Below are 25,853 nucleotides of genomic sequence, written 5' to 3'. Positions count from 1 at the left end.
TTTCTGTTTAGCCTTTTAGGTGTATTTAAAACTTCTTTTATCGCCCCTATTTTCAACACATCTTGGCATCAACACGAAAACTGGTTTGAGCAAGTTTTTATTAGTACTCACAAAACAAGAATATTGTTGAAAATTGTTCTCCAAGTCCTGATGTATGGATAATGATCAATGTTGGCAATTGCATTGGCGTCAATATTTACTTCCCTAAAAACATGTTTGAAATTAATAGAATGGATGTTTTTAGCAATTTTTTATGGATATGTGAAACACATTTGTATTCGTCTCTGGGATATCATCATTTAACACAATCCATCACAAGTTTTGAATTTTCTTGTTCTGGACATAAACCTTGTGAAGAATCTCGCTTCGTTCGTATGTGACAATTCTGTTGCTATTTGCCTATATCTCGCCAGGTCTATTTGAGAAGATGGGCGGTAGTATGCATAGAAATATAAGGAGTAATGCATAAAGCCTTTTAAGAATATAAATAAGTAATCTGTGTTTTGGTTGAACGGTAATATTGTGACAGAAGCAGTATAAGAATTTGTAACTAGACCAAGTGACCAACAGGTTTTGTCAAAATGACTTTTTATTACATGTTGTCTATCCAGTTCCTATGATATTTGAGCCAACTAAATAATGAGACATCTATGAAACATGGTGTTCTTGATAATTTGATATTATACAAATTTATTTTAACAGTCGCCTCCCTTTTAGGCTTGTAATCAAGATCCCTTATAGGTATTTTGGTGGGGTGGAAGTCCTTTTAGATCTTATCCATGCTTATTTAATTTAGTTGTTCGATTAATGAAATTTGAAATATGGTAGGGGTAGGGTTATATTTATTAGTAATTTAGTATTGTTGCCAATTCTCTGTTTTGAATTGTAGTCCAAAATCACATTATGATTTACACTAATTACAGATAGTCTGTAAGCTAAAATTAAAATCTAGACATTCTCACCATTTGATCACCTGGATTGGGTGAGCTTGTTGGACTGAATTGTAGTTTTACCATTATAACTCGAATCTTTGATATGAAGAAATGCAAAGCATGCCACTAGTAAGAACTGAGATACGAAGTGTATCACAAAAAGAAAAATACATGCATATATATTTTTTATTTCAAGTTCCAAGATATTTTCTATGTGAGGCCTAAAGGCAAACCCAGCGGAGAAAAACCCCTCAATGCTCTACGGTGGTACACCGTTACATACCGAAGCGGAGGGGCAAGTCTAGAAACCGGGCATCAAAATATCCCTACAGCCAAAAGTAATTCCTCAGACATGAGACTAATCTCTAACGGGACCCATGTTAAATGGTTCCAACCAAGTAGTCTAGAAACTGAGTGCCCCTGACCACAGTAATGTGCTCAATGCCCCAACTCAGGCACATGCATATATTTTAAACAAATGAAGCATACTTTTTTGCGATAGTCATGAATTTGGCCAATATTCATAAATGATAACAAAATAATATACAACTAGGTACATTACAATTACATAAACATTATTCTAAAAAAATAAAATGCACGTAAACTTCTATACTTGTAAGACAGGAACACACAACTGTTCCCCCTATGTTCTCCACTTCAGTGGACTCATCAACAAAATCAACTTCCTCCGCATTGTTGCGTGCTGAGCCACTTTTTTCCGGATGGAAAGACCCTTCTGCCATCTTATAGCATTTATCAGTTTTCTTGCAGTATTTGGAGGCACACCTGGAATCATGGCTAAACTCTTCTTTCTCCTTGGATGGTCAATATTATAAATAGGTAGTGATGCAGCTTATCCAGTGCTTCCCAAGAATGTGAAAATCTAAGTATAAACCAATTCAAAAGACAACTTCTGATGGTCAATATTTTAAAACGCTAACGTCAAATTTATATAGTCCACTTCTGAAGTTGGTGCAAATTTATAGATTTTGTTCTCTTCCTAAGTGAACTAGATTGTCAAGTTATGCGCTGCAGAGCTACTAGCTAGTTTTCGGATTCAGTAATCTTAAACAGCAATGGATTACTAAGAGATATGAACCAGCTGATTACAACTTCTATGGAAATTTCATCCATTCCAACAGTAACTGCTGTCTTTGCAATAATTAGTATCAATTCATGAAAGTCAGAAAGACCACCATCGGAACAACACCTCCTTTATCTAACTACAGGAGGAAATAGATTCAGCCATATGTTATGAGCAACAAAATTCTTGAGATCAAATTAAGTAAGCATATCCATTGAAAAGTGAAAACAGCAGAATAATACAACACTACACAGTAATACAGAGAACACCTGGACATGGGAATATCTAAAGAGAGGTGGTCTAAGCATTGAAGCACCAACAATCAGTGACACAAATAAAATGCCGGATATGCATTATTTCAATTGTTTTTCTAAAGGAAAGCCGAACAGGTACTTAGTGCACATTAATATTTCAATGACAATGGAAATGTTCCAACCCTCTAACAATGTACCTATGACAGCATGTGCAGACCTTTACCTCACCTTTCTCCCAGCAGGCTGTTGCAATGCATGCCTAACATCAACAACCTAGGGTCAATTGATTAGTCAGTCTCTTTGAATTATTATAGCAGTGCAAAACAATCGTGATTATAAATTTGGGATGAAAGGAAAGAAAAATCTGCGCACCAGCAATAAAAATATTCAAAAAAGGAGCGGAAGAATCAATTCTGGAAAACATAGTTGCAATATAGGTAACCAGACTTGACTGAAAAACATCAAGGTATCACCCACGTCTTTTTCCATTTTATCAGATTAAATTCAGAAGACTCATAATTAGCAACATGCAAACAACTGATTGGCCATACCACTTAAGCTAATGCATTATATAAGAAGATCAGAAATTACTAGAGCACACCAAATGTTTACATATACACTGGGTATTGCTACTTATGAAATATCTTATAGTAACTCTTCTCACCACAAATGCATTGTCTGTTCAACGTATTTATTTGAGATTATCATTTGGCTAGAGATGGAGTTATATGTGTGATGTGCTGTTGGGAAAATTATTTGTTTAGAGATGGTGTGTAAACAAGATTGTCAAAGAAAGTGGGCAAGTACTGGACTCTCGAGAAAAGCTCAAAAAGGCAGCTTAGTTGGACACTACCATTGCTGCGATAAAAAAAAAACGTGGAAGACATACTATAACCAGAATATGGTTCCAAGTCACAAGTCAAAAACCATCACATTTGGATTTCTTACCAGTATAATCTTCTCAGGAGAATTTAACAGAATGGTTAAGAGAATCATATGAATGCCAATATATATTAAATGAGATTGGTATCAGTTTTGTTGACATAGGTGATAGGTCAAATTTAATCAGTTATAACTAACTTGACAGAAAAAAGAGAGAATAGCTCAGAGAAGGAGAACATAATTGAGACAATAGAACCTTCTTAATGTTAATAAGTTTCCAGTCATGGCTGCTGCAACTAGAAGATCTGTCTGTCATCATAAATCACAAGTGAGATATATTGGTTATAACCGATACTTCTTTTATCAAGTCCTTTTCAATATATTTGTTCTTCTTCATGAAAACAACTGATGGTAGAGGCACAAGTTCTATATAAACTTAACCTGACAGCATAAAGATGCAGCAATCTGAATGATGCCTGCAACTTTGCCAACTTCTTGACACTGGGAAAAGAATACAGATTAGATAGATGTAACAAAGAAGTTATGACCGGTTCAAATTTTGTTTGCTGAATATGGGATTATAAAAGATGAACAAGGATGTGAGCCCACCTGTATAGATTCATGTACATATGTAAGTACAGGGAGCTCATATGCTAATTTTAACCTTCTCAAGGATCTGAAAGCACAAAGCAAAAATGTATGTGAATATGATTAACCAGAATAACAAATAATTATTGTTCTCAAAAGGTATTTCTATTCAGTTACTGTAACAAAAGAAAATCAAGTTGAGAAATATTTGGCCATGGTTTTAGTATGCCTTGGCAGTATTGCAACTGATGTGTTACAAGGTTAAATGTGCCACTACATGTCATGAAAGAACTTTAAAAGGCAAGAACACATGAAGAAAATCTGATGGAGAACTGAACAAGGAAACTGAATGTGAAGCCTAAAACCCAAATGTAGCTAATATTCTATCTGAATTTGATAATTACAGCTTATTCCTAGGTTTATCTGCATATGAACATGCAGTTCATCACCTTTAAGTTATAACCCTTCAGCAGTGCCAGTGCCAGGCCCTATAATAATTCGAGGATGTGCTGTCAGCTTTCCCATATAATAATTCGAGGATGTACTGCCAGCTTTCCCAAAGCTTGGCTTGAACACCAGTAAAATTCCAACTTTACAATACTGGAAAACAGATTGCCTACCTCAGCGAAGACCATCAAGATAAGTTACGAATAAACTCTAAACGTAGCACAAAAATAGTACACTATAATCTTTCCTTTTTTTGATATAAACAAGTTGGAAAGGACAATGTTCACCCCTATGGGTTAGAATAATTGGCCGAGTTTGGCAACTTCTTGCTCTTTAAAATAATATTACAAATGAGATACAACAAATAAGAGAAACACGACATTTCACTTCAGAGAAATTGGGTACTGAAACCTACCTAGTGTCTTCAACCTATTATCTTTTACAACAGGTCAAGAGAATAGAGTAGAAGTCTTGAACAATCCTTTGGATGTCCAAGACAGTCTTTGTCAGTCTCAATGGCTGCATAGTTACACAATTAGAACATTCCATTACAAGCTTTGAATCTTTCTTGTACCTTGACATTAGTGACTTAATGCATAAACTTCATAAAAAAATCTGTGTACTGTTTGAATCTCCTTATACTGTAACAATTTGAATCTCCTGTAGTTTTTCAAAAATTTTTTTTTGAATCTCCTGCTATCTCTTGCCTGTTCTGTTTGACAGGATGTATAATTATGTACATATAAATTAATAAATATTATGAGCAATGAATACTGAACCTTGTGAGGAATATACACAAGTGCTTTGTGCTTTGGTTGAACAATAATCTTGTGAACACAGCAATATAAGTTTTGTTTTGTTGCAATGACTGTTATTATTTGCAGTGTTTTTATGATATTTGAGGAAACTAAATAATTAGGCTTCATAATTAATCAAGATTGATTCAAAATCATATTGAAAACAAGTTACATTCAGTAGTCAGCAAAATTGTTTTTGTACATTTCCAATTTAACTGCAATTGCTGCCGTTGAACTAGCAAAACTGTCATACTCGGACCGACCCCGAGTTAGAAGTAGTTTATCTATCTCAATTTATCAATACCGATTTCAAACACCAAATAATTTTAATTAATAGAAGATCATTGAACCTAAATTGCTTCGAATTTCTCTTAGTTTCATTATTTGTGCACGACCATTTAGATACTAAGTCAAAGCACAGAAACAACTAAGTTTGCATCAGAGAGATTCCCATTAGAACAAGTCATCAATCTCCATAGAGTGCAGATGTCCCTGTCTGTTTTCTCATCAGTTGCAATCATAAACTACAACAATCTGAATCATTGGAAATTCATAGGTATGTAACAAGCAATCAAGGCCTTCAACCAATTTGTTTGTCTGTTAGATTCCATTTAACAAAGCCATTTTCAGTTAACTCTATAGCAAGCAATCAAGGCCCTCAACCCTACTGCAAGCACATTTGTTAAACTCTACACAAATGACATATCACTATTTGTTTTCCAGACGGGTAACAAGTCTATCTGTGACCATCTAACATAATTCTACAAACTCAAACCATTCCCAAATAAATCAGAAACTCTTTTAGCAGAGCTATCCATTTGGTCACGTTCCAAGAACTTTACTGAAGAACAAACGATTGCCCTTATTTCCACTCTATTTCGAAAAAATAATTTTGCTTTGATACAAACCATTTCAAGGGGACTACTAAATTCAACAAATTGCCAACATGTTCATTAAAATGGCAATGCCATTTCAAGGGGACTACTAAATTCAACAAATTGCCAACATGTTCATTAAAATGGCAATGGATTCCAATCCAAAACTAGACTACGACTACGATTACAGTAGGCAAGAAGCCAAGAAGAAAACCCAACAGCGAGAATGATAAAACCGAAAGTAATGTATGGCGGAGTTACTAGTAAACACCTTTGTATAATAATTAATAAGGCATTTATCAGCGAAACTTCCAGTTCGTTTTTGGCCTCCTATGAATCAGATAAGCACGAAAACTCAGCTAATCTGGGATTAATGGAGGCACCTCCAATCTTTCACATGACAAAAAGCGACTCAAAACCATTGATAAATCAAATGAAACAAATACAGAAGTAAGCCATCAATATATTAGGGACGGAGAGCAAAACTGAACATGAAGAATTCGGTAGAGGAAGCAAAGGGTGTTGGAGTTTCTGTGCTACTTGGCTGTTAAACTCTGCCGTGTTTATATACTGGTTTCTTAGTAGATAAAGCCCTAATAAAAGGCTCCTTTGCTTTGCTATTTGGTCCTCGAGTTTTATGAGATTTCGTTAATGTACTAATAGAATTAATCTAAATTCAAGCATTGTTCACATGACACCAATCACACGGCCCATATAAGGGGTGACAAAAACAAAAATCTCCAATTGCTCTTTTCTTTTTATTTTAAGAAGTTTCTATTCATATCTTTTGAAAATGGTATTTGAACTTCTTACTTAATCCACTCTCTAATTTAATTTGGCTCTAGCTAAAATTCTAGAGAAAATGTTCCAATCATACTAAATTGGCCATCTCTAACTCATTTCAATGACGAAATATCGAAATCTGGTCGCTCGACTTCAAAATCTAGTCGTCAGTCTTTATAATCTGAGATTCGACAATCGCTAGAATTCAAAATCCGATCACTAGTAATTAGAATTTGGTCTCCGACAATTTTATGATGTTATCGATTTCTTGCCGGACATGAATAATCTCAAAAGGACATTAGCAGAACCAAACCGAACCCTCATCGGAGGTTTAATTATGGGCAGTATATATTGTTCATATTTAACCAAGGTTGGAGATCTACTCGGGGGCTGGGAGACCACAGCCAAAGAGCAAAGCAAAGGGTCGGACCATAGCCAAATGAGTTTGACTATTAACGTTAGGGTGATGTTAAATGTACCCAACAAATATCTAAGAGTACTCACCACAACATATTTATTTAGTTAATTCTGACATTATCCTTAATTATCAAAACCCAGTTATAAGGTTTCTTCGTCAATCATCACTAGCGTCCATGGCACGACTACAATTAGAAATATAGAATCTGATATTCTTAGTGCTCTTGCATAGTTATCATCTGATTCCTTCATATGTGGCTCTGTGCTCATGCATCCAATCTCAAACACGAAGCAATATTCCCCGTTTCTTTTGAAAATCTTTGATTAATTCTACATTCTTGCTTCAAAATACATCTGAGAGATTCTACGATAGCAGGAATTAATAGATCATAATTCTGGGCTCTTTTACTTCATTTGGATTACTTGGGATCTTGCTTGTATCATTATTCCTTGGACGTAGATCTCAGTTCATTCATCCTATAACCACCCAAAGTTATTGCCTTGCTATTGATAACGTATTTACATTGCCTCAATGATTCCGGTTCCAACACATGAAATCATTTTTTTATGATGCATCAATGATCTTGTTTAAAAGCTTGAAGCTATGGTAGTTCAAAACTTGACCAATTGCAATACTGGGCTTTGGAGGGACGAATGTGGATGAGACGTTGGTGGCAGATTGTGGACGGATGCTTAGGAGATGTTTATCTAGAATTGTAATCTAGGGAGGGTTTGAAATTTGGCCGAAGGACAAATTTTTTTTTGACAATGTACACAAAAGATGAGATTCAACAAATGTACACAAAATACTATGTGATTCACATTTTTGAACTGATTGTTTTACATTACCTGTATCAAAATACTTTCCAAGCATATGTAACCGAAGATGGATGGAAAGCAAACGCAGAAAAGCCAGAAAATCCCAAAAGGAAAAATCCCCAATTCGATCATGACATATTGTACTCGCTAGAGGAGTGGAGGCCGCGCATAACTTCTTGGCAGAATGGTGGAGTGAGCTCAATCCCAAGTGCGATCTATCACTCTAATTTAAGAATTACGCTATAGTTTTTAGGGTTAGAGATTTAATTTTATGGAAAAATGAAAAAAAGAAGGGGGAAGAAGACACATAGAGAGAAAAAGACGAAAAAAAAGAAAAAAGTTGGTAGTCCGTGTGAGATTGGATAGGTTGGTGTGAGAGAAATTGAGTGTGGGTGGGTGTATGTATATGTATTGGTAGATGGATTGAGTGTGAGAGGGAATATGGGATGCTAGCTCCAATAAAAAAAATAATACCAATTTTTTTATTTCTAATAGATTTAGGGATGCTTGAAAAAGGATCCGCCCCTGGATGATAGGGTTAAAAATGGAAATGTAAGACAATTTTATTATACTGGGTATTTGCCGGATACATTTAATAGCACCCTAATTTCACCTCAGCTACTTAATTTTCGCTACTTCGTATTTAGCAGAAGGTTTGGGGATCTCATTTTATAAAGTTTCCACCATCTATTTCTAACCAAAGTTCAAATTTTGTAGACAAAATATCGATTTCGATCTATTCGCATTACATTCTTCCAATATGTATATTGTAGGAATAAATCACATATTTGAACGGTTGTGTATTTACGTACGAACGATTTTGAAACTGGCCACTTCAATTATACATCGTCGATTACAACAAAACGTTTACAAGTACTACAATCTCTTTACTAAGCGAGACTCCATCCACCAGTGGTTATTATTTATTAATTTTCTATTTTATCATTTGGTTGACAGCTTAAACTAGCTCCATTTTTGATCGGTCTGCGACCCTTGGATGTCGAAGGCGTCCTTAGGGTGATCTCGTAGTTCCTACGGGGTGGAGACAAATGGGTCGGTCCATGGATTTATTTTCCTTTTGCCGCATTTCGCTCAAATGGTTGAAGGGAGATAGTGCATCAAGCTGTTCGCAAGGGCCAACTTGATCCTCTTCCCCAGGGATCCCAGATCAGGGAACCCTAGGAGAGCCGCCAACTCCAACTACTGACTTGCAACAGTTAGAGGAGGATTTATTCAATTATATAGTTTGAGCTCCTAGAATATGGCGCATTTGAGGTTTTCTATTTGATTGTATCCAAAAGCCCAATGAATTAGAATTTCTCTATTGAGTCATGTCATTTCAGGATCATTTAAACGCGCGCACGTCCACACATCAAAGAACAATATAGTTCAAAATAAAGGGAAGTAGTAGAAAGTTAGAAACACGAACAGATTTGACAAAAACAACAGCACTAGACTACTATAGCTAAAACCCCATGATCGATGATCGATATTTTTTAGCAATGCACGGACCGGGGAAGGTTGCATTTAGCAGGAGCTGCATGGCAAGTGCGGGGTCGACTCCATAGGCATTGAGAATGTTCGAGTTTCTCATGAAGAAGCACAGGCACGGGAAGTCGGCGACGGAGAGAGCTGAGCAACACTCGGCCGTGGGAGATGTAGGACTAAACCCAGGAATCGCGCTTGCAGTAACTGACGGAGCACAGGCCATGAAGCCGTCTTTGGTCATGCGGCAGATGGAGCTCCGTGCCTGACCATTGGACCCAATGGCCAATGCCAACACCATAGCTGCAATAATCACAAGCTTTTTCTATGCTTCTCTCTCTCTCTCTCTCTCTCTCAAGACTCTGTAGTTTAGTTTCTTGGAGGAGTTGATCGAGGATGGGCGGTGGCTTTGGTTTTAGGGCTTACATATATAGCAATGGCCGGAATGGATATACTATGGGGTTGGTGGCTAGCTTGTCTTTTTATTATCTAGTTTTAATAAGTAAGCATATGAGAATCTTAATTATTTACTCCGATTATGCTAAAAAATGTGTCAAGTAATTAACTTGAGTTTACATGGATAGATGGTTATTCAACTCAAAGTTTCTAAGGTGAAGCGAGACATATATATTTGATAATCTCTTTAATTGTAAAATATTTTGAGTCCAAACATTTTGGTACTATAATTTTCCATTCTTGAATTGGTTCGAAAACTATGTGCTAATATTGCTGCATGCATAAAATTTTCTTTTTAACGGTCAAGTTGCCCGAGCTGGTGTTAAAGCAGAGAGTATGATATATCAGTCATTGTTTACCTTCTCTTCTAGGGTCAAGGCTTTGGACCTTTACCTTATAATAGTAAATGTACAAGGACATCAAGGTGAAAGTGAAAGAGAAGCATATCATTATCTAAAGAAATTCGGTATCACTTATATGTCTTGCAACACCAACTAATCAACTAATTTTGTTGCTCAGTCAAGTGCGATTTGATCGAGCTTATTCATCACTATAGCAATGTACGTAATGAATTGCTAGAATATTTTCAGAGCTCGATCGTGACAAAGAAAGAGTTGGCGTATTGGCACATGACTATTGACTGTGAGTCTGTACGTAAGTTGTACACATACGACACCGATCTCACCAAGTGTACTGTGGGCTATGGTGGTGACCAAGGAATGATCTTTTCTGGGAAGCATCATATCTACATCCAAACCCTAAGTTTTTGTTAAATTTCTAACAGAGTTCCAAGCAAGAACGTGCTTGTATGGTGGTGTCATGTGATACGTACCTTAACATCGATATGTCAATTTCACACTTAATATTCTTTCACACTTTGGTGAGTAGGAAGTGATTAATAATGGAGGTGGCGTCAAAATGGTTGTGTTTTCTTTAGATGTGGCATGTGGTTTCTTATGGTCATTTTCCTTGTTCCAAAATAGGGAGGAGAATCAGGAGATGGAGATAGCGAGATGGAGATGGGAGATGATTTAGCTAGCTATTGACGTAAATAAAAGTAGTGAGAACAATAATGTAATTCATCTTTTTCAGTTTCGAAGGGAAATGGAGACTCGAAATCTCGAACATCCCCATCATTTGACATACTCACGAATATACTCATTTCGCCAAATTTTGGTTTACCGAATATATCTTGAAAGACAACACCTTTGTGAATACACGTCAAGTAAAAAAGGTCGATAAAACTAAGAGAGTAAGAATAGAAACTTAAGAACCATAACTCACTTGCTCTTCACACAACCATGAAGAACGCGGGCACGATTGCAAGAAAAACTCTTTCGAGTTTTGAAGCGGAATTGAGGGGAGAAGTAAGAGGCTATATGATAGGGTAGTTACACTTGTATACAATTTGTCCTCCTTGTACGTTATTGTCTTACCGGATATCCATCTTTAGTAAATCCATTTTTAACCACTAGCACTCCCTAGGAAAATGCATGAAGAAAAATAGTTGAGGACTGACCAAGAAGACGCAGTTGTGAAACTAAAGACAACATCGTTACCGGATTGTGGATAAGTAATAACTAAATAGGAAAGCAATATTATTATCCACAAAAAAGTCATATGAATTCTATTTAGAATCAGAAATAATTAGTCGTGATTATCTTTACTACTATAAGAAGTAGGGGACAGTTTCTCCATCCTTATTAGATGATGCGATTTTAATGCCACTCGCTAGAGCACGTGATTAATTATGAATCTATTTAATTCATAACATCGGGTCAAAATTATGATAATGTTACGGGAGAATTACTATTTTACATTTGTGTGTCATAATGACCACAATTATTAGGTTTCATGTTAGAGATAGATTTGCATTTTTGTAATAGATTAGGACTCTGAATCATATGAAATTGTGGTTATGTAATGCCTATATAGGCCCTTATATCATTCAATAAAGACACAGTTATTCATCATGCACCAGATAAAAGTTAAATGCATTTACATAAAAAAAAAATCTAAGCACATGATACGAATTGAATAGCGACTACAATCACTTCGTCATGCAGCTCCAGCAACATCAACGTACACTTTGGTGTAGTAGTCGACACTGGTAGCGTAGAGGATGTGTATGGTTCTGTCTCGGACCAAAATCAGTCATTCATTAGTCCATTCCCCCATTCCTTTGTGAAAAAGACACATTGAATGTGACAAATTAGAATATGTCCAGTTTCGTGGGTCAACTTCAACGAGACCTACATAACAGCTCACTTAATGAAATATGGTGAATTTGGTACCGTTGGAAAATTCTATGTGTCCACTTTCCAGAGACACCAACCATTTGTTCATGCTATCGCATTGAGTGAGTTATGACCGTTTTAGCAAAGTAGAACAGTTATGTATGGGAATTCGCAAGTCAGTCATCTTCGACAGAGCACTGTGAACTACTTTGATCGAATTAGGTTGTGAAATTTATGTCACTAGAAAGCCACTGTGCCTACTTTCCATAACATTTTACGGTTCACTGATACCTATTGTGACGAAGAAGTTATGTCCGTTTAGGTGAGTGAAGGTTATTCTATTCGAGAATCTTATCTTCATTGCAAACTCTTATTTTGAGTTGTTATGCAATCATATTTCCTAAGATCTAAGTTTGGCTCAGTATACCAGGTATGATCTAAGGATGTATGAATAGATTAATGATTAATCATTAGCCCAAGACTACTTTTGAGAAGCCATGTAATGAACGTTGTGTATGTTGTTCTATGTACTCCAAGATTATGATACTAATCAGAGGGAGTTGTTTCGTAGATTTCAAGAGGAGTCTAACTCACATGATGTTATCAAATATAAACAGTGCGTTGTGCTCTTTTTTCCTTTGATCAAGTTTTTGTTTTTCACCCAAGAGGTTTTTATTTTGCTTGACAAAGTTTTTACCGAGGCAACGATGTATGCACCATGCGACTTAGGCATGCGACACAAGGAGGGAGTGTTCCGAGAGAATTACTATTCTATCCTTGTGTGTGTCTTAGTCTTATTAGGTTTCATATTAGAAATATATTCATATTTCTGTAATAGATTAGGACTCTGAATTCTAGCAGATTGTGGTTATGTAATGTCTATAATAGACCTCCATATCATTCAATAAAGACATAATTATTTATTATGCACAAGATAAAAGTTAAATGCATTTACATAAAAAAAATCTAAGCACATGATACGAATTGAATAGCGAACACAATCACTCCACCTTAATAGAGTCAAAAAGACGTCTTTTAACTTAAAGATTGCATCGTTAATCATAGTATAAGATATGAATTTATGGACATTATTGAATAAGAAATCTACAGGAACTCAACAAGAACACAGAGACACACAAGTTTTACTCCCGAAATATAGTGCTTTTTCAGAATTGGATAATCTTTAACGATGACATGTTAAGATTGGAGTTGAATAATTGAAGAAGAAAAAAAAAAAGGAGAGGAAGAGTGTTACGAAGTTGGACGTTACTAAATTCGCAACGCGTGTCTCCGGGCCCCACACTCCCCGAAAGCTGGTGAGTTGGAAGCACGCGGTATGACCCCAGCCAGTAGTAAAACAGCTTTGCTTTTCCTACTCCTCTAAGGAGTTTTACTTCGTAATACACCCTCCGATCTCAGAATATTTTACGATACTGCCATTTACAGAATGTAAGACTTTTACTCTAGGAACCTGTCGAGTTTCCAACTGAATGACTTACATAAGCTAGAGTTATCTGATTCCTATGTTAAATTTACAGTTCCCATCTCTTGCTTTGCAAGTTTCTTTTTGGGTTCAAAGTGTATAAATAGATGCAAATCAGTTGCCGACCATTTACAAATCGAAACCAGCCTTCATTCCCTTTCAAGTTTGGAGTTCCCCATGAGTTTCCAATCTATCTTGGTTTACCAACTTGAAGCATAGCAATCAAGGTACATTTTCCCTTCATTCCTAATCTTTCCATTTGTTGCAAATTGACCTCAAATGTCTTCGGTAACGGATTTCATTTCTCAACTTGCTAATCATTACAATCCGAATAATCAATATTTGAGTTCGATGTGCATGCTCAATGTCTATCGGTTATCGTTGAATTTAAATGCATGATAAAAATCACAAACAAAAAAATGTAGTCATTTTCAATTAGATCTATTGTTGGATGACTATGATGCTAATCAGTTATCAAAAACACCATAATCACTTATGCAAATGCATCTGAAATAGTAATTTTCGCAATTCACATTTACAATGGTATGATATAAACAAAATTATAAGCTCAATTTGTTTCTTACCAATTAATATTTTTCTATTTATCCTAAATTTTTTCGTAAAAAAAGCATAATCCGATATACTTTTACAATTTAATTTTATTACTCTAGCATTTACTTGGTTTTCCCTTTCGTTTACACTTGTTTTTCTCTTTCGTTTACGTGCGCGCTATCTGTATTGTTTCACCGGAGTTTACTTGTCTGAAATTGCAATGTTTCAGATAAGGACACTTTGGTCATATAAGTTTAGTGGATCCTGTAAAGTGCAAAGTGTGAAAACCTCCTCTGAATTCCCTCATTGAAGACTTTTGTTTCTTTGCAAATGATGACGACATTAAAAATTGTCCTCTGTTGTTGCTTGCCATTATGACTACATACCCAACTGTCTTCGCTCCTAAGCTTCTTCTTCTTTTTCCTCCTCTCTCAGTGTTCTCTTCTCTCTAGAAATCAAACTGCGGTGCCGCCTTTGCCTTCGGTAACTGTTGCTTTGCGCCTTGAAACTTAAGAGAGATATTAGAAAAGGGGTTTAGAGGACGAGGAAGAAGATCAGGAGGGGCCACCTTGCTTCCCGCGTTTTCCATTCCCAATTCACTCTTCTCTCTCATGCGTGCAAGCTATCTTCATTACCCCAATATCTAACCCCCCCCCCCCCCCCAACCCACCTTTTCTTCACTTTGCTCTCTCTCATTCTAAAGTTATAAGCTTTCCCTCATCGTTGCTATAATCTCAGCCCCTGAAATTCTCTGATTTTGCTTTAAAAAACAGAAACCCATCTTTCTATCTGAAAAGAGTTTCCTTGTTTATACCCACCTACTGTTCGGTAAAAGTTACAGGTTAGATAGTTTGTCTGGTTTTGTGAGGTGGGTTTGGGAAAAAGTTTAAAGCTTTGGATGATTTTGTGGTTTTTTGTGAAGTTGGGTTGTTCATTTGTGCGTGTTCAATCTCTGCTTTTGTTTGAAAAGGAGCTGCTTCTGCATTTGTTTATTGGTTCTGATTCATGGTCGTTTGTTTAGCTTCTGTGTGAGGAAGAAAGGGTGGCAGGCTGGCTAAGCCGCTAAGGTTGTAAGCTGACATCTGGGTTTGTTGTGCTTTGTGTGATTGTTTGTTTAGATCTGAATTGAAGCTATGGGAAGCCATATGAGCAAGAAGACTGCAGCTGAGACATCTTCGGCTGCTATAAACCTGACCACTTTTCAGTACACAACTGATCAATTGAGCACATATGAGGCTGCTTGCAAGGTTGATGCGGACTTGCAGTCGTTTGATACCAACCTCCAGAACCGAACCAATCAAGTCATCAGCACTCTTGCAGCAGGAGTTGAAGTTCGAGCTCTCTCTTTTGATTCGTTGAAACAAGTTACAGAATGTCTGTTGGAGATGAACCAGGAGGTTGTGAAGGTGATACTGGAATGCAAGAAAGACATATGGAAGAATCAGGAATTGTTTGAGCTGGTTGAGGAGTACTTTGAAAATAGCTTGCAGACTCTTGACTTTTGTACTGCATTGGAGAAGTGCCTGAAGCGAGCTCGTGATAGTCAGTTGCTCATTCTTGTTGCCCTTCAACAATTCGAGGAGGAGACTGAGGTGGGAGGCAGTCGGTACACGAGGACATTGGCAGAGTTGAAGAATTTTAAGGCAGCTGGTGACCCTTTTACCGGAGAGTTCTTCCAAATGTTTCAAACTGTTTACAGGCAACAACTAATAATGCTCGAGAAGTTGCACATCCGAAAGAACAAGCTGGATAAGAAGCTCAAGTACATCAATGCTTGGAGGAAGGTATCAAGTATCATATTTGTTGCTACTTTTGCTGCGGTCTTGATTTGTTCGGTTGTGGCTGCAGCCATGGCTGCTCCGCCTGTTGCAGCAGCTCTTGCTGCAGCGACTTCTATCCCCATTGGTTCAATGGGGAAATGGATAGACTCTTTGTGGAAGAATTATGAAAGTGCTATGAAGGGTCAGAAGGAAGTAATTAGCTCAATGCAAGTTGGTACTTATGTTGCCATCAAGGACTTGGACAGCATTCGAGTTCTGATTGACCGATTGGAAATTGAAATTCAGTCGCTCATAGATGATGCAAGCTTTGCTATTGAGCAAGAAGCAGTTAGGATTGCAATAGACGAGATTAAGAAGAAGTTGGGAGTATTTATGAAGAATGTGGAGGAATTAGGATCTCAAGCTGATATGTGCAGCCGAGATATTCGAAGAGCAAGGACTGTGGTACTGCAGAGGATCATCAAGCATAGCAACAACTGAAAACTCAATCAATCCTTGTAGCTCAACCAGGTTCTCCTTTGATGTTGGAAGATTCCAAAATTGTGTGACTTTCTGTTTTCTATTCATCATATTTGTTTATTTTTAGTTTGTACCTTGAATCCGAGACAATTGGATGGAGTTGTGTATAGAAATAATCCAAGACTCGTATACATTCAGCCTGACTTGTAGTTCCTTCGACGTTATGTTAAGTCTTCAGTCTAATTATTGGTTACAAGATATGTTGGTGCATTATCGTAGTTGGTAACTAAACTATTTGTCTAGTGTCAATATCTATCAGAATGTGGTGCTGAATGTTTTTTAGATATCAACCTATGAGTGCAATCAGGAGTATGGACACATTATGAATACTGCATGCTAGATCAAAAAAGATGGAGAACATATTTGATCAATAGATTATTGGTCTTCTGCAGTGGCTCTATATAGAGTTCGGGAGAGTGCAAGGACCGTGAATCAAGTTTAAAGGGTTTCTTCCCAGATATAGTGCCATTTTGCAATCATATGTTTAAGTTACTGTAATCAACAATATTCAACATATAATTCTAGGTTCACATTTTCACATGTTCAAGTAATGTAAATCGGTTGTGTTACTCTGTAGTTTCTCGTAACAAGTAACGCGAAATATTCCTTGAGGACTTCTTCTCCCAAGATGAAGTAAATAACGTCTCTCTGCTGCTAGTTCTAAACTAATTAATGAGATTTTAATATGTTTTCTCCACTGAGAGTTTAAGCTACTGGTCAGAAATGTCAACTTTTCATAAAATTCTCAGTTGCAATAATCGTCGATATGGTATACTAGAACTGTCCATCTTTTTTGTCCAAAGTCCAAACACTAAACTTGTTATGCTCTTCATCCCCATTTTCTGAAATAACTGTTGGAAAATGGTTAGAAAAATTATTTAAAATCAAATTTTAATTGATTAATTTAATTAAGTTAAATTTATAATTAATCAAAGATGAACATAGATTTGAGTTCTCCATAACGAGGGCTACAAGATCATATGTTTGTTTGTGTAATTTGGTTTGTGGGTGAATAAGAAATTGTCACTCAAAGATAGCTACTTAGAATGAGGGAAATGTGTTTGTCCCACCTCGGAAAAGAGAAGTGTTGAAAAAACTTTATATAGAATCCATTGTGTATGGATTGTAAAGTGTGTAAGCCCCCTTATACACTCTCGCGCACGCGCAGGGGGGGGGGTGCAAATCTCAGGTCACAAGGAAAACTCGTGTATGTCCATGCGACCTGCGGACACGAATGCAACACCGAATTGAGGGTCGGGAACGCAGATTCTTTTTGCATTTCCAAAATTCTCTTGACTGTTCAAATTATTCTTTTGTAACAACTAAGTTATTGTGTGTTATGGAGAATTATAACAGAATTGAAATCAGTGCTTATAACATATGTAACTCATATATGTTATGATCTTTTGAGTTCTATAACAACCATCTTATTTATTGCTGATTGCAACTCTTCACTGTATAAATAGCCACCATCATTTCATTGTAAAATCATCCCATTCGAAACACAATCCTCTCCCACTCTCAAAATTCTTAGCTTTTCTCTGGTGATAGAAAGAGGTACCTTTCGAGTTCGTTGAAGGTTCTAGTAGTAGTGCAACTTCCTAGAATCGTTTAGTCGTTATATCCTGGGAGACAAGCGCCAAGCATCCTTGCACCGGTAGAGGAGGCGTAAACGTCTTAAGGACAGTGTGGTATAACACACGTCTCGACTAGTTCTTCCATCACTAATCGTTCGGTATTTTGGTTGAATTTCTTTTCGTGTTCTTCGTTTCTGATTTATAATTATTTATAATTTAGCTTATTAAATTATATTTGCAATATATCACTGTTGTTCTAACAATCTTAACACGTTTATTTTGATATTGCTTATATAATTTGTATTCGATATTTATCTACAATTTTTCAAGTAAACTTACACCTTGTGTGTGTGTTTCAGTTTCTAAAAATGACTAACGGAGAAAATTCTGGAAATGGCAAGGGACCTTTGGTGCCAACTGTGCCTACTGCTCCCGTTGTACCTGTCTCAGTATCCCATGGGGAAAAACCTAAGAAGTTCAACGGTTTGCATTTCAAGAGGTGGCAACAAAAGATGATATTTTATTTGACCACTCTGAATCTGGCAAGATTTTTGACGGAGAATGCTCCTGAGTCAAGGAAGATGACCATGGCGATCAAGCAAAGATTGCTGCTGTGAATGCATGGAATAATTCTGACTACCATGTAGGAATTATATCATGAATGGTCTAGCCGACTCATTGTACAATGTGTACATTAGCATGGGAACGGCAAATGAGCTATGGGAATCCTTGGAGAAAAAAATATAAGACCGATGATGCCGGCGCCAAGAAGTTTATCGTGGGCCGCTTCCTTGATTATAAAATGGTGGATTCAAAGACCATGATGAGTCAATTCTCGGAGATTCAGCTAATCCTGCATGAGATTCACGCTGAAGGAATACATTTAGGTGAAAGTTACCAGTTGCTTGGAAGGACTTCAAGAATTATTTGAAGCACAAGTGAAAGGAAATGACCATGGAGGATCTAGAGATTAGACTTCGCATTGAAGAAGACAACCGAGGATCCGAAAAGAAAGCATGGATCAATGATGTCTCTGCCAAGGCAAACATGATGGAATATGGTCAAGGTTCCAAAAACAAGAAAGGCAAGTATCAATGGTCCAAGCTAGGGCCGAAAGGAGGCATCTCCAAGAAGCCAAGGTTTGAAGGCAAGTGCTACAACTGTGACAAGACTGGTCACAAGTCTGTCGATTGCAACAAACTAAGGAGGAACAAAAAGAAGGAGGCAAACCTGATTGAAGCCGTCACTCAAGAGGTTGCTGACATGAACCTCTATTGTATGATATCAGAGGATAGCATGGAAAAAGTCAATGATTATGACTGGGGACTAAATGACTTAGAGCTATGGTATGACCAAGCCAAGTTTTTAGATTGATCTGTAGAACAGAACTGAAATTATGTAGAGCCATGGGTGGTGGATTGTTTATTTTCGAAAACTAGTTATTACACCTATATGAGTCTTCCTAATTTATGGTAGTGAAGAATATAATATATGTCAATTAACATGCATAAGTGTGAACTTGTGTAGAGACAAAACTGACTAGATCATCTTTCCAAAGTGTTGAAAGAAACACTAAACCCCTTGATCTGATTCATACAGATGTGTGTGATTTAAAATCAACGTTATCTAGAGGGAATAATAAATACTTTATTACCTTAATAGATGATAGCACGAAAAATTGCTATGTGTATTTGCTAAAATGAAAGAGTGAGGCTATAGAGAAGTTCATTCTCTATAAAAATGAGGTTGAGAACCAACTCAACAAGAAAATTAAGGCACTAAAAAGTGACCGAGGGGGTGAGTATGAATCACCATTTGCTGAGACTTGTGCTCAGAATGGGATTATACATCAAAAGACTGCTCCATACTCAACACAATCCAATGGTGTAGCAGAACGCAAAAATTGTACTCTAAAGGATATGATGAATGCTATGCTACTCAATTCTGGGATGCCACCCAACATGTGGGGAGACGCGATTCTCATGGAAAATTACCTTTTAAATAAGGTGCCCAAAAAGAAAGAAGATAAAACTCCATACGAGTTATGGAAAGGGAGAAAACCATCCTACAAATACTTAAAAGTTTGGGGATGTTTGGCAAAAGTGAAAATTCCTAAACCTAAAAAGGTGAAGAATGGGCCTAAAACGGTTGATTGCATCTTTATTGGATATGCACATAACAGTTCGGCTTATCGATTCCTAGTCCACGATTCGAATATTCTTGAAATCCATAAGGATACGATAATGGAATCGAGAAATGCATTTCCACGAAAGTCTAGAGAGAAATTTAATTCTTCTAAACAGGCACGTGAAGACAACCGAGCTAAAACTGATGATGCTCAGGATCAAGAATCTGAGTCGGAGTCCGAATCTGAGTCTGAGGTTGAACCTAGACGAAGTAAAAGGGCAAGGACCGCAAAATCCTATGGACCTGACTTCCTGTCATATATGGTTGAAGGTGATCCACGTACCTTCAAAGAGGCAGTAAGCTCTTCTGATGGTCCTCTGTGGAAAGAAGCAATCAAAAGTGAGGTTGACTCTATCATGCAAAATCACACTTGGGAATTAATGGATTTGCCACCTGGGTGTAAGCCTTTGACTTCCAAGTGGATTTTCAAAAAGAAATTAAAAGCTGATGGGTCAATAGACAAATACAAGGCTAGATTTGTTATTAAAGGCTATAAGCAAAATGAGGGTTTGGATTATTTTGACACTTATTCTCCTGTGACGAGAATAACATCCATACGGATGGTACTTGCAATTACAGCATTGCACAAACTTGAAGTACACCAAATGGATGTAAAGACGGCTTTCCTAAATGGAGATGTAGAAGAAGAAATCTACATGGAACAGCCAGAAGGTTTTTCTCCTCCTTCTCAGAGTAAGAAGGTGTGCAGATTGGTTAAGTCATTATATGGCTTAAAACAAGCACCAAAACAATGGCATGAGAAATTTGTTAATGCCATGATCACCAGTGAATTTAGAATAAATGAAGGTGATAAGTGTGTATATGTCAAAGACACTGAAAATGGATATATCATTCTATGTCTGTATGTGGATGATATGCTTATCGTTGGGAGCAACGATAAGAAGATCAAGTCCACTAAAGACATGTTGAATTCTAAGTTTGACATGAAAGACTTGGGACTTGCTGATGTCATTTTAGGAATTAAAATTACGAGAACATCAGAATGGCTTGTGTTGAGTCAAATACACTATGTGGACAATATTCTTGGGAAATTTGACAAGGAAGGTTTTGGAATTATCAGAACTCCTGTAGATATGAATCTACATTTGTCCAAGAATAAAGGTGAAAGTGTTTCTCAATTAGAGTATTCAAGAATAATTGGGAGTCTAATGTACTTAACAAGTTGTACAAGACCAGATCTAGCTTATGCGGTTCATAAGCTAAGTAGGTACACGAGTTATCCTGGAGCTATGCATTGGCAAGCTATTGGAAGAGTACTCAAATACCTAAGGTATACTCGTACCTATGGGTTGCACTACACATCATACCCAGCTGTTATAGAAGGATTCACTGATGCGAACTGGATATCTGACATGAAAGACTCAAAGTCTAATATCGGATATATATTTACGCTAGGGGGTACAGCCGTGTCCTAGAAGTCCTCAAAACAAATAGTTATAACTAGATCCATAATGAAGTCTGAGTTTGTAGCACTAGACAAATGTGGGGAGGAAGCAAAATGGTTATGCCAATTCATAGAGGACATTCCTAGATGGACAAAACCTGTGCCTGCGATTGGTATACATTGTGATAGTCAATCTGCAATTAGCAGGGTACATAGCAAGATGTATAATGGTAAGTCTAGACACATTCGTCGAAGACATAATACCATTTGACAACTACTCTCAACTAGAGTTATCTCTATAGACTATGTAAAGTCTAAGGATAATATTGCTGATCCTTTAACCAAAGGGTTAAACAGAGAGTTAGTTGAAAAATCATAGAAGGGAATGAGACTAAAACCCATTGGAAATTAAAAATCACTACAGTGGATACCCAACCTAGCTGACTGGAGATCCCAAGATCTAGGTTCAAAAGAGAAAACCAAATTGTAGAGATGAGTTCGGATCATTGTGGGGAGTTCCCCAAGTCCATTCCTATGATGAAACACAGTGATACCCGTAAGGATGAGGTTAAACTAAAACTTTTAATGATTCTTATGCGTCGAGAAATCGAGCAGAGTAATGCGGGTTACTCTTAATTAAGAGATCACCTATGCAAGAGAGAAGTTGGGCCGCTTCTAGGGGAGTTAATGAGGGCATAACTCTTATCAAACTACTTGCAAAACCAGACGTGTGTTCCATGGCCAAAATGGGCACAAAAATGAGAACCGAAATGTACCAGGGAGACTCATATGTGAAGTATGTCATCATTTACACAAATGACGAATAGTTTAAAGACATCGCGTCTACTATTTAGTTAGTAAAGTAAGCATATTTTCATAAGGGAAGGTTCAAAGGGTCAAACCTACCTATCCTATGCATGTTTCAACCGTAGAAATATATCACCAAAGTCTATCAAGTCTTTGGTGGCCAATTTCATTCATGTGGGGAATTGTTGGAAAATGGTTAGAAAAACCATTTAAAACCAAAATTTTAATTTATTAATTTAATTAAGTTAAACTTATAATTAATCAAAGATGAACATAGATTTTAGTTCTCCATAATGAGGGCTACAAGATCATATGTTTGTTTGTGTAATTTGGTTTGTGGGTGAATAAGAAATTGTCACTCAAAGATGGCTACTTAGAATGAGGGAAAAATGTTTGTCCCACATCGGAAAAGAGAAGTGTTGAAAAGACTTTATATATAATCTATTGTGTATGGATTGTAAAGTGTGTAAGCCCCCTTATACCCTCTCGCGTACGCACATGAGGGGTGCAAATCCCACGTCACAAGGGAAACTCGTATATGCCCGTGCGACATGCGGACACGAATGCAACACCGAATTGAGGGTCGGAACGCAGATTCTTTTTGCATTTCCGAAAATTCGGTTTTGACTTTTCAAATTCTCTTGACTGTTCAAATTCTTCTTTTGTAACAACTGAGTTATTGTGTGTTATGGAGAATTATAACAGAATTGAAATCAGTGCTTATAACATATGTAACTCATATATGTTATGATCTTTTGAGTTCTATAACAACCATCTTATTTATTGCTGATTGCAAATCCTCACTGTATAAATAGACACCATCATTTCACTGTAAAATCATCCCGTTCGAAACACAATCCTCTCACACTCTCAAAATTCTTAACTTTTTTCTGGTGATAGAAAGAGGTACCTTTCAAGTTCGTTGAAGGTTCTAGTAGTAGTACAACTTCCTAGAATCGTTTAGTCGTTATATTCTGGGAGACAAGCCCTTGCACCGGTAGAGGAGGCGTAAACGTCTTAAGGACAGTGTGGTATCACACACGTCTCGACAAGTTCTTCCATCACCAATCGTTCGGTATTTTGGTTGAATTTCTTTTCGTGTTATTCGTTTATGATTTATAATTATTTATAATTTAATTTATTAAATTATATACGCAATATATCACTATTGTTCTAACAATAACGACCGCCCAAAGTTGGTCACATCTCGATCAGTGATCACCTTAAACTCCACAATGCCTCTGCTTCACTCTCTCTCCCTCCTCCCTACTCCATCATCTTCTTCCTCGTCGTACTTAATCTCTTCCCCTCATCCAAATTCAAATCCTCATCACGTCATCAAGTTCCGCACTTCTTACCGTGAAAACCTCCGCCACCTCAAAACCCTCAGCATCATCTCACCAGACACAAAACCCAACAAGCTACCGCTCCCAGACGCTGCTGAGCACCACTTCTCCACCGTCAACTTCCTCAAGTCCAAAGGCTTTTCTGACTCTGACTTCCAAAGACTCGCCTTCCAGTCCCCAACCTCTTCTCCTCCAACTTCGACCCTACCGACGTCATCCCCGTCTTCAACTTCTTAGCCAACGAGCTCTCCGCCTCACCCGAACAGTCGTGCGGCCTCATCCTCCGCTGCCCCGACCTCCTGTTCTCTGACGTCGAGTTCTGCCTCCGTCCGACGCTGCAATTCCTAAGACAGGTGGGAGTCGAGAAGATGAGCACGCCAACGAACTTAAATGCGCATTTGTTGAACACAAGGGTGGAGAAGCTGAGAGCGAAGGTGAGGTTCCTGAGGAGCTTAGGATTTTCGTACAATGAGGCGGAGAAGTGTGTGAGAGGCTGCCGGCTATATTCGGGTACAGCGTGGAGGGGATTCTGATGCCGAAGTTTGAGTATTTGGTGGAGGAGATGGAGAAAAGTCTGGAGGAGTTGAAGAAGTTCCCACAAGAACCCTCCAGAAAAGAAAATAGCGTCAAGGCATTTGCATTTGAGGGAGAGGAATGTGAGGATTCCTTTGAATAGGATGTTGTGGAGTGACTAGAGGTTTTATGCAAAATGGAAATAACATATCAACGAATTTGTATACAAGGCATTCTTAAGGTGATTGCATTATATCATCTGTAATATAGTAGTAATATAGTAGGATGATGTAAAGCTACTCGGAATGTGAGACCGGAGACGAGAATCGACTCAAGACCTTCCATGGTTTCTTAGTTTGATCTACTTCACCGCCGGATGCAACAGCCAAATGCGCATAAGATGATTGCATCAGATCATCTGTACATAGTAATTCATGACAAGCGATACATTCTGTTACATGCTTTGATTCATTCCATTAGTTACTCATGAACTTAAATGGTACAATCTAGGACATTTTTTTTCTTTTTTTGGAGAAGATACAATTTGAGGCCTTGATAACATGTTTTCTGCTCTCATTCACCAAGTTTGAATGCTACAATTGACGCCCTAGTAAAAATATTCTCATATATTCTGCTAAAACTGTCGAAAAGAAAAGTGGCTGGCTTGTCAAAGTGCGACCCTCAACCATTGCATCCTTTTCACCATTCTAACTATGATGTAAATTTCAAAATTCAAATCTGTTGCAGACAAAAGCCAAAAGAAAATAACAATCATAACATAAGTAATGTTAAATATGATAATTGGGGAACAAACAAGTAATGGGGTGAAGAAGAACACAAGACAGATGCTGACCACTTATTCACAACAAAACCAATCATCCCAAAATAAGAAACGGTATTCAGCACATACCCATGATCCAATGGCAACTAAGGCTCAGAATTTTGCATCAATCTCCAGATTTTCCTCCTCGGCAATCTGCATAAATCATTATTCATTATCATAACTCACTAAACTCGGGACTCGAGATCTCGAGATCTTTGATTGAATTATATGATACAAGCACACACATAGATTTTTTGAGGGAGGACACAAGTAATTGGGAAAAGAATTGAACAATTAGAGAGAAGGCAATAGACTGAAAATATAACATCTTATATTATATGATACAAGCACACACATAGATTTTTTGAGGGAGGACACAAGTAATTGGGAAAAGAATTGAACAATTAAAGAGAAGGCAATAGACTGATAATATAACATCTTATACCGGAAGTGCAGCTCAACGAACCTGTGATTGACCTTCTTGGTCCTTATTATCAATCAACAAAACAGCGTAACTGCAGAACACAAAGCAGAAAACTTAAAGGTCAATGTCAAACTACATCAACTACAGTACAGCATTACAGTTATAACAGGGTCACTGATATTTGCACCCATTGAGAAACTCGATATTTACATCTATTACGGACATATATAAAAGCTACCTATGCATATAGATAGAAAAACATATTAAACATCAAAGCTATTCAGACTTTCATCTGTTATGGAATATACATAAATACTGCCTAAGCATATACAGAAACATATTAGACGTCCAAGCTATTCAATTTTTTTTATCAGTCAAGA

At 37.2% G+C, this 25,853-nt stretch overlaps 1 protein-coding gene, 1 long non-coding RNA gene, 2 other non-coding genes and 1 pseudogene across 4 annotated transcripts; 2 read left to right on the top strand and 3 right to left on the bottom strand.

Moving 5' to 3' along the window:
* Positions 1-5,416: 5,416 nt before the first annotated feature.
* Positions 5,417-5,502, bottom strand: LOC126785581 (small nucleolar RNA R44/J54/Z268 family). The gene has a single exon (XR_007671110.1). It is a non-coding gene; the product is annotated as a small nucleolar RNA R44/J54/Z268 family (small nucleolar RNA).
* Positions 5,503-6,101: 599 nt separating this feature from the next.
* LOC126785529 (small nucleolar RNA snoR83) lies at positions 6,102-6,230 on the bottom strand. Its single transcript, XR_007671061.1, has one exon. It is a non-coding gene; the product is annotated as a small nucleolar RNA snoR83 (small nucleolar RNA).
* An 8,315-nt stretch (positions 6,231-14,545) lies between these two features.
* On the top strand, positions 14,546-16,526 carry LOC126785137 (UPF0496 protein At4g34320-like). Its single transcript, XM_050510749.1, has one exon. It carries the CDS (start codon positions 15,225-15,227, stop codon positions 16,350-16,352), a length of 1,128 nt encoding a protein of 375 aa, XP_050366706.1. The 5' UTR covers positions 14,546-15,224; the 3' UTR covers positions 16,353-16,526.
* Positions 16,527-23,602: 7,076 nt separating this feature from the next.
* Positions 23,603-24,432, top strand: LOC126785142 (transcription termination factor MTEF1, chloroplastic-like; annotated as a pseudogene).
* Positions 24,433-24,649: 217 nt separating this feature from the next.
* Positions 24,650-25,604, bottom strand: LOC126785159 (uncharacterized). The gene is made up of 3 exons (XR_007671030.1): positions 25,495-25,604; positions 25,137-25,202; positions 24,650-24,964 (listed from the first exon to the last, which is right to left on the bottom strand). It is a non-coding gene; the product is annotated as an uncharacterized LOC126785159 (long non-coding RNA).
* Between the last annotated feature and the right edge of the window lie 249 nt (positions 25,605-25,853).

This window comes from Argentina anserina, chromosome 2 (assembly GCF_933775445.1).
Source record: "Argentina anserina chromosome 2, drPotAnse1.1, whole genome shotgun sequence".
Lineage (NCBI taxonomy): Eukaryota > Viridiplantae > Streptophyta > Magnoliopsida > Rosales > Rosaceae > Argentina > Argentina anserina.
The sequence above is the reverse complement of the archived record's forward strand: the minus strand, read 5'-3'. Positions and strand labels throughout refer to the sequence as shown.